Genomic DNA, 8,687 nt, shown 5'->3' with positions numbered 1-8,687 from the left:
TCAAACCACAAATATCAACCTCATGGTGGTTCTAGATGGAAAGTCACCAAAGTCAGTGGAACCATTAATATCTCTGCAAAATTACACGACAGTCCATCCAATAGTTGTTGAGATATTTCAGTCTGGACTAAAGTAGTAAGCCAACAGTTCAACTGATCAATAGGCCACATTACCATCCCTACAGAGTCGAGCCGCCTAGCGTAGCTACAAACCAACAAAGTGTCTAAGTGTTTTCTTGGTGTTGTTCCACCATGAGGTGTGTTGATGGTTTTTGGTGGCGAGTGTTCAAAATCACATATAGTTGTTCAGCTGGGTTGAGATTTATTGACTGTGAAGGCCACAGAATAAGATTCATATTACTGTCAGACTCTTCAGTGGTTATAGCTGCTTTCAAGAAAAGATCAGCACATTTTGGTGGCTTTAAACAAAATAGTTCAGAAGATGAGGATGATGATTATGAGTCTGCTAAAGTGTTTTCCAAAAAAAAACAAACGACATAATCAATAAAACTGGCTGCTGTAAATGTTTTGACTGAATGAAAACCAGTTGAAGGTTGTGAGAGCTCATATTAGAAACCCTGAAGTACTGAAAAATTGTAAAGTTTAGTAATTGAGAATACGAAGGAGTGAGTGAAGTAAAGAGGAAAGAGAAACTATTGCTTCTCTCAACTTGAGAGAAAAGCCACCAAAACCAGGCTGGACATGACATGGCTCCTGTGGGTAGGGGTAAACAGCAAAAAAAAGAATCAAAAGAAAGCAGAAAAATGCTGAATACTTCTTATGCCTGCGTTAAAAATAACATACTGCAACTGAGACCTGAACCTAGTCCATATTCACATCTTTTAGACCCTGAGCCCAACTGGAGCTGCCAAATTAGAGACTCGAATCCAACCGTTAAACTTTATTCTGCTTTATTTCATTCATTATTGACCGTTAGCTTTCCAGGCCAGTGCATTGATTGTCCTCCATCTCTTTCACTCTTCATACTGGGTATTTCACATCTATTTGCAACACAATATGTCAGTCAAAGAGGAAAAAGAGAGAAAATTTCTTGATAAATTACATTTAAAAATAACTAAACCTGACCATAGCCAAACGTTTTATGACACAAAATAGCGAAAACCAACCCTATAATTTGTCTGGACCTGTCAGGTTCAGTTTAAGCAGCAGCAACTATACTCCAAACTTATTTCTGTTCCTTCTCAACATGAAAAAGAAAAACCCAAAGACAACCACAGCCTTCTATTGAGCACTGGGCAGCTCCACCGGACCACATTAAATGCTTTTGCTCGAGGGAATTTCAGTGTCGGTGCAGTGACGCAGTCCGACCACTGGGTGGTGGTGTTGTTGTAAAAGGAACCAGATCAGACATCCATCACCCTGATTGCTATCGTCATTTATAGATATTGTCTGTTTCTGGCAGAAATTACTGGTAGATTTAAGGATTCACTAACACTGCAGCTTGTAGAGGAAAATACTTAATCAAGCCAAACATGTGCTTTGTTTTTTATAAATCACGAGTTGAGTGAATGTTTTGTAAGATAGGTATCATGTGTCCAATTATTCCATTCAATCCGGGAAAAGGAAAAGACAGAATTGGATAAAGTGGAAACACTAATAGCAAGAAAACAAAAACCAATAATTTGTTATTACTATTGACTCACTTCCTCTGCCTTTAAGGGTCAAAATCATAGAAAGTTAACTTGACTTTCATTGAAAAGTCCAAATCTAGACGAAGAAGTCTAGAAATGTTCTGGTACCAGGTTCCAACTGTAATTTCTTTATTTCCAAGCAAAGCTCCTTCCAGACATCCAACCCTTTACAATCATCCGATGGCAACTTCAAATGTTGATCTCATGTCTGAATAAAAGTCACAGCAGCAGTCATAGTGACTTCTAAGGTGGTGGCAGGTATGTAGTTAAAATGTAGTTTGTGTGTAAGTATAGTTTGTTGTACGAGTCGACACCATGCTGTAAAAACTTTGTTTCTCCTTAAAACCAGATTTACCTGAGACTTTTATTTTTCTGTAGATTATTCCTACCTTTGACACATTTCCAGAGCCTTTATAAGACATCTGTTGGCAAAGGTCAAAGGCCAAGAAACAGTTATACAGCAGCCCTACAAGCTGACAAGAGATTCAGCATCTTGCTCAGAGGTACCTCAGCAGTTCAAAACGAGGACATCTGAGTCCAAGACAGTCTTAGTAGACACTGCATCAAAATACTTTCCACTAACCCTGCTGCTTCAGCTGCTGACAATAGGAAAAATAATAATTCCCCAGTTTAATATGAGCTTTTTTATTGATTACAGCATCTTTGAGGTGTGTTTTTTTCATTAGAAATTTCAAACCAAGATGAAAACATTTATATATCCAAAAACACAAAGTAAAAAACAGGAAAAAAAAAAGAAGTAAAATATGATGCAGCACATGTAAGTCAGCACGTGATGATAATGTAGAAACACTGCACCTCTCTACAGTACAGAGGCACAGCTGTGTATTGCATCTATAAATGAGCTCATTCACTCCTTTCTGTCATCTCTCATACAAAAATAAAGCTACAAACGTCCTTCCTCACCTTCGTCGTTTACATGATTTCTTCTCCTGAGAGCTCAGCAGAACAAGAGGACTCCTCTGAACAGGACTAACACCTCCAGGAGTTTAATATACATACATATATATATATAAAAAGAACTTAAAATGGTCCATCCTTATCAAAACTCTGTTATATTGCCCAACATGTGTGTTTCAGCTGATTTAAACAGATATCAGCTGATGTTTATTTAAATTTTAAACAAGTGGCATGTATGAGCTTGCAGTCAGTTGAGATCTTTAACGTTCCAGCCTGAACCAGACGCTTTGTGCAACTTTCAGTCCTCTTGATACCTGGAAACAATCTGTTCGGGCCTCTGTAACTCTTCCAGGTTTGCGTCTGGACCCTGAGGACAACTGGCGCCTCCCGGTGGTCAGCTGGTGGCTATGCGCTCTGCACGGTGCTCTGTGGACTCGAGGACTCTGCAACGAGAAAATAACGATGAAATAACACAATAAAAACAAAAACCAGAGCCTCACATCAGCAGGGACAATATTATTTTAGCCAATTTTAGCTAATCACACACACACACACACACACACACACACACACACACACACACACATATATATTGGTTTCTGCACTCAGTACTTATCCAAAAATGTTTGTTATGTGACAAAAACAAAATTTGCTTAAGACATTCTTGTTTTAATGAGATCTTTTTTACATTGTAACAAGAAATTTTTCAGGTTATAATATACATTTTTTCTATTATTATCATATTGGCACAAATACAAATTGATATATGATATTTTATATGTTGTAAGATATTTTATCTAGGAAATTATATTTGGAAAAATGAAAAATGTGAAAGTGTGTTTTATTTTGAAAAGCCTTTTTTCAAAATCAAGTGTTGGAAAAGTGGAGGCCATCTTCTATTTGAGCCAATACGGTAAAATTCCTCAACTTTTACACAAAGAATATCTTGTGAAAAATGTCCTAATTGTTACACAAAACCAACTAAAAGTATCTCACTGAAAGAAGAAACTTTTCCCAGATAAAACATAAATTATATGCTGCCATATATACAGTATATAAGGTTAAATAATTAGTCCGCTTCAGTCTATAAACGTGTTACCTGTGTGCAGCACGGCCGTCTTTATCCGGCTTTCCTCCAGCATTAAGAAGCAGCCGCCCTTCTCTCCAGTCACGACGTCTCCTGACCCCGTATCAGAGGTCAGCACCATGATGGGACCCCTCCCTCCCTTCAGATGGACCTGGATGCTGTCCTGCATCAACACACACACACAACCACCCACACACACCATGAGTCAGAATGTATCAGCTGCAGGAGAAAATCTACACGACCTCAAACGATTTTACATCACCGGTGTGAAATTTAAAGTCACGTTACAAAATAATAAAAAATGTATAAATAAATCTGATTGTACACAAGAATATTTTACTGAAATTCTTGATTTCAACAACTATTTTGAACAAGAATATATTGAAATGTGAAGATTTGTCTGATAACACATATTCTAGTAAAGTAACAAGAAATTTCTGTTTATCTTTACAAATGAGATACATCTTAAATTTAAGGTAATTAAAACAAATAAATTATATCTAAAATACATGTTGGGCAAATTTAGGCTTTGCCAGTATTTAATCCTGGCTGTGTGTGTGTGTGTGTGTGTGTGTGTGTGTACCTCTTTAGGTGCAGGAACCTCCAGTTTAGTTTCCTCCGGAGCTTTGACGACGATCAGCGTCTGTTCCTGGAAGGCTCTGAGCCGACTGATGTCCTCGTAGGTCACATAAGCCGACGTGCAGGAAAGGTTAAAGAAAACCTGCTTGTTTCTTTTATCCACATTTAAAGCTACTGTTTTATTCTCTCCCAAACTTTGTTAAACATGTATAACTGCAGTTATTGCTGATGACCTCTGACGTCTGATGTGAAAGGATATTCTGAGTTTTCCGTGTCGTCGGTCATGTCGAACAGCTGCTGGGCGCAGCTTTTGATGAGGCCGTCCAGCGTGTCCTCCACCAGCTTCAGGTTCTCCAGCTCTTTCTGGAACCTCTGCTGGTTCTTCCACAGAAAGCTGGAGATCGGACTCTTTCCTCTGGACGGACGACAGCAGGTTTAACGCAACACTTACAGGCAGCACAGACTCTTTACTGGACAGTTAAAGTTCGTTCTTGAACTTGGAAATAGTAGTTTTATGGGCTTTTAACCTTTGGTCACCTGATTACAACTGATCTTTGCAGCCCTACTGTACTTAATATAGTACTGGTGTATATGAAAAAATAAACAATTACAGTACAGAGAAGTCAAAGATATGTGTTCATATGAAACATATTTTTTTTACTATCAAGCTTAGAAATCCATTATTGGTCTGGTCTCATGTAAAATATGTGATTTGTGCACATGCACATTGAATAATAAAGATCTGTTGACTCACATCCACCTGATCCTGCTGGCCGACTGCTTCTCGATAAGGCTGATGCCGGTGAGGACGTTGGTGATGTCATAGACTCGCCGCTTGCGGGTCTGCAGGTTCGTGGCAACGTGCCTGAGGTCCAGCGAGCCGTCTGGAGCCGCCAGCAACAGCTCCAGGAAACGCCGCGTCAGCAGCCCCAGAGACACGTCTGAACACAGAACAACAAGCAGAGTAAGAACCAGGATCACATCTCCGTCCTTATAAGCCTTTAAAAAGCTTCGTCTATGTCCAAGTTTTTTTTTTTTAAGGAGTACGATATTTGTACAGAATGTATTTGTCATGAGAGTTATTGCTAACAGTAAAGGTTCATTACTAATGTGCCCACAAAACTAAACATGAGTTTTAAATACTGCAGGGAGTTTTGGCTTTAAACTGCCAAGAGTAAATCTAACAGTTTGTGACAATTCTCTGCACTTTAATATAAAATTCTGTCAAAAGTAGTTCAGCTTCCAAAACCAGATCTTTTTTTAATACAAACCAGTTTTTCCAGTGAAAAAAAAAAAAATTCAGTTAAATGACAGCAACACTCACCCTGTCTGGAAACTCTCTTAGTCTGGATCTCTTTCTTCTGATGGAGGCCAGCACTGGAAAGAAAAGAGACAAAAAAAATATTAAACACTTTATGCCAAAATGTGCAAGAACCACTTCAGTGTCCCACCGTAACGCCTGCTCCCAAACGGAAATCACTGAAGGAAAATATATAAATAAAATCAAAATGAAACTTTAACTAATAAAAAAGTGAGTACAGGAATTAAACATAACTAGAAAGCTGCTCACATGTAATAAAAGGAAGCAGAGGATTTTATTTACCTGGTCGTCTTCGCTCCTGAAGGTTTCTTCAAACCTGGATCCTGAGAATCAGAAAGTGAAAACAGAGCGAGTTAAAGCTGCTCCGGTTACATTAAAGAGTCTGATTATCTGACACAATTTAAGAGACGAAACTCTGAATTAATACAAAACAGGTCAAACATGTTACACACTGAACATCGTCGGCTTTCGTAGCATTTGAACATAAACTTTTGGGGTTGTTGAAGTTAACTGGTGTTGAATGTTTTCTTTAACTATTTGCCACATAGAGGATTATTATTTTTACTAGATACTCTCTTTACTCCCTCTTGTTAATCCCTCTTATTCATCACCAGGCATGTTCAAGTATTACTGTGGACAAATATCACAGTAAGCAGAACTATCACCACATTCAAACTTGACAAAATACAGAATACACTGCCCAGCACAACGTTTCGGAGTGTACCGTTATAGATAAAGTTTATGGGAAAAAACACAAACAAAAACAAAAAAAGAAGTTTGTGGCTTGGCTGCATTTTCAGAGCAACAGATACAAGCCGATGACGTGCCTCCACTCTCGTAAACATTCGTCTAATTCCACAGTAGTGCGACGATTCGCCACAACATTCATCGTACAGTCTGACACGGAGTGCGATCAAGACTTGATTAAATCCATCATGTCAATAAACTTATAATGATTGTTGAGTTGTTGTCGTACAGTCTGAAGGTATTTTCATTTTTTTTTTTAATGAAACTGCTATTGAAGGCAGCAGCAGGACTATAATAAATAATAATAATAGAAATGTTTGGCACCATCACATATGTTTCATAATATATAATAATAGACACTGATCAATATGAAGTGAATGAGCTGAATCAGGACAAACAAGTTCCTGGAAAATATGAATAAGACACACTGCAGACTCAGTCCTGACCCGCTGTGGTGGATCCGGTGCCGGTGGTTCTGGTGCAGGAGGCTCCACATTAGCAGGAGCTTCATCTCCACCTTCATCTTCCTCTTCCTCGCCGCCGCCGCCACCGGCCCACTGATCTTCTTCCTCAGACGACTCGGCTCCCCAGGGGCTGATCATGCCCAGCGGCCCGTCCAGGTAAGGGGGCATGATGGGAATGGCGTCGCTGGTGACCCCGTTGGTGGCGATGTCGTCGGGCAGGAAGTGGTCCTCGCAGATTATGTGCTGCTCTGTCGAGTCTTGCTTGTCCGTCTCCCTCAGTGCTGCCAGCCATACCTGTACAGAGTGAGGATTTTTACTGGTCTGACTGGTTTGACTAGAGAATTGTAACAGAGCTCAATATCAGTTGGAAATAAGGTAAAGTTTGGTTTTCTATTGGTCTTCTTCATTTTATATACTATACGGAATTTACCAAACATTATAAATAGTTGGATTAAAAAGTTAACATTCATGTCCACTGAATTCTTTTAAAAATAATGTAAAATATCACTATCATAAAGCGTGAACATTTGACCAGTTTTTCTACATAGAAAGTTTTGAATATCAATCCAAAATATTTTGGAATACATACAATGGAGTGTTGCTGCTGGATGAGCACCTACACCACGATTATTAATGTGTAAATAGGATAAACAATAAAGTAATTATTGAATTTCTATTTGATTAACACTAAGGTCAATATTTAAGTTAAATATGATAAATATTATGGTTATTATTTATATGTATATATGATAAACATTAAGCTCTTTATTTCAGTTATAGAGAAGGACCATATAAGTAAATATTTCTTCATCATTCGAACATGTCATATTTATTTATGTTGCTTATTGAGAATTTGCTGTATATGTTTACTGTTCATTTTATTGGTTATTCTTGTTTTGTTTTCTTATTATTTGTTACATATTCGGAATTTAAAAAACATTTAATCATTACAACGCATACAGTACAATGCAATATTATAGCTCTGAAAAATAAACAAATACGTGTTATCAATAACTGAATGGGCTAACACATAAATTATCAATAACAGTGAGTTAAAGTCTCTTAAACAGATAGTTGAAACAGGGATAAATTAAGGTAACGTTAAAAGATGAAGCTCTTGATATACAAACACCGATAAAACAGTATATTCTTCACGGTTAGGTTGATGTTTTTCGTACCTTGACTCGCGCGGGGTCTTTGGGGAAGTTGAAGAACCTCTTCGGTGGGCGGTGTAAGATCCCCCGGTTAACGTTCAGTAAACGGTTGGGACACCCGGAGACAACACACTTCACCATGCTAACCGTCACTCCTCCGCCCAAAGCGAACCGACCGGGGCTAACTGTGCATCCGAGCTATGTTTACAACCGTCTGGAGTCAGAGACAACAGCTAACTACACACGACACGACTGTCCTGTTTGTTTATGTCGCGTTTCACGTTGTTTTCACGCCGGAAAGGGGTGTAACTGACCCGGATATATAACAATGGAGGGAAACTACCGCATTCTGCGAAGACCCGCCCCTAACCTGCCTCTGATTGGCTCTCACTCTGAACCTAACCAATCTAACCAACGAAGGCAATGAGATCTAGCCAATCAGAAGCAGAGTAGGAAGGGTCTTCACGGGATGCGGGTGGTAAAAAAATCAAGCTAGCAGAGGGCTCTTTGCATGGATGTATTGGCGCCAATTTGGCGCCCTCTACAGTTTACAGTATGTTTGGAAGATAACCAAAAACCAAATGTTTTCTGTTTTTATAATAAAAACTAATCTGACCACCGTTATTATATAAATGTACCTATTCATACATGTAAATGTAACCTCTCCTTCAACTAGTTAAACATAAAAACAACATAAAAATCACATTTTCAATGTATATTTTGACCTGCATAACAAGAATATTAAAATGAGACAAAGTGTGAAATA

At 38.5% G+C, this 8,687-nt stretch overlaps 1 protein-coding gene across 1 annotated transcript; it reads right to left on the bottom strand.

The window, feature by feature from the left end:
• Positions 1-2,280: 2,280 nt before the first annotated feature.
• On the bottom strand, positions 2,281-8,387 carry e2f6 (E2F transcription factor 6). Its single transcript, XM_044329856.1, has 9 exons — positions 7,946-8,387; positions 6,750-7,061; positions 5,839-5,879; positions 5,560-5,612; positions 4,990-5,176; positions 4,495-4,650; positions 4,240-4,354; positions 3,669-3,819; positions 2,281-3,012 (listed from the first exon to the last, which is right to left on the bottom strand). The coding sequence occupies exons 1-9, from the start codon at positions 8,060-8,062 to the stop codon at positions 2,975-2,977; spliced, it is 1,170 nt and encodes a 389-aa protein (XP_044185791.1). The 5' UTR covers positions 8,063-8,387; the 3' UTR covers positions 2,281-2,974.
• Between the last annotated feature and the right edge of the window lie 300 nt (positions 8,388-8,687).

This window comes from Thunnus albacares, chromosome 16 (genome assembly GCF_914725855.1).
Source record: "Thunnus albacares chromosome 16, fThuAlb1.1, whole genome shotgun sequence".
Taxonomy (NCBI): Eukaryota; Metazoa; Chordata; class Actinopteri; order Scombriformes; family Scombridae; genus Thunnus; species Thunnus albacares.
Note: the sequence above shows the minus strand (reverse complement) of the source record. Positions and strands in the feature narration are given on the sequence as shown.

Excerpts from the sequence above, each read along its gene's own strand:
- e2f6 (XM_044329856.1), bottom strand. The coding sequence starts at position 8,062 with ATGGTGAAGTGTGTTGTCTCCGGGTGTCCCAACCGTTTACTGAACGTT. Across the intron at positions 3,820-4,239 it reads AGGTTCCTGCACCTAAAGAG|GACAGCATCCAGGTCCATCT; the intron begins GTACACACACAC and ends GTGTTGATGCAG. Across the intron at positions 3,013-3,668 it reads GACGGCCGTGCTGCACACAG|AGTCCTCGAGTCCACAGAGC; the intron begins GTAACACGTTTA and ends TTCTCGTTGCAG.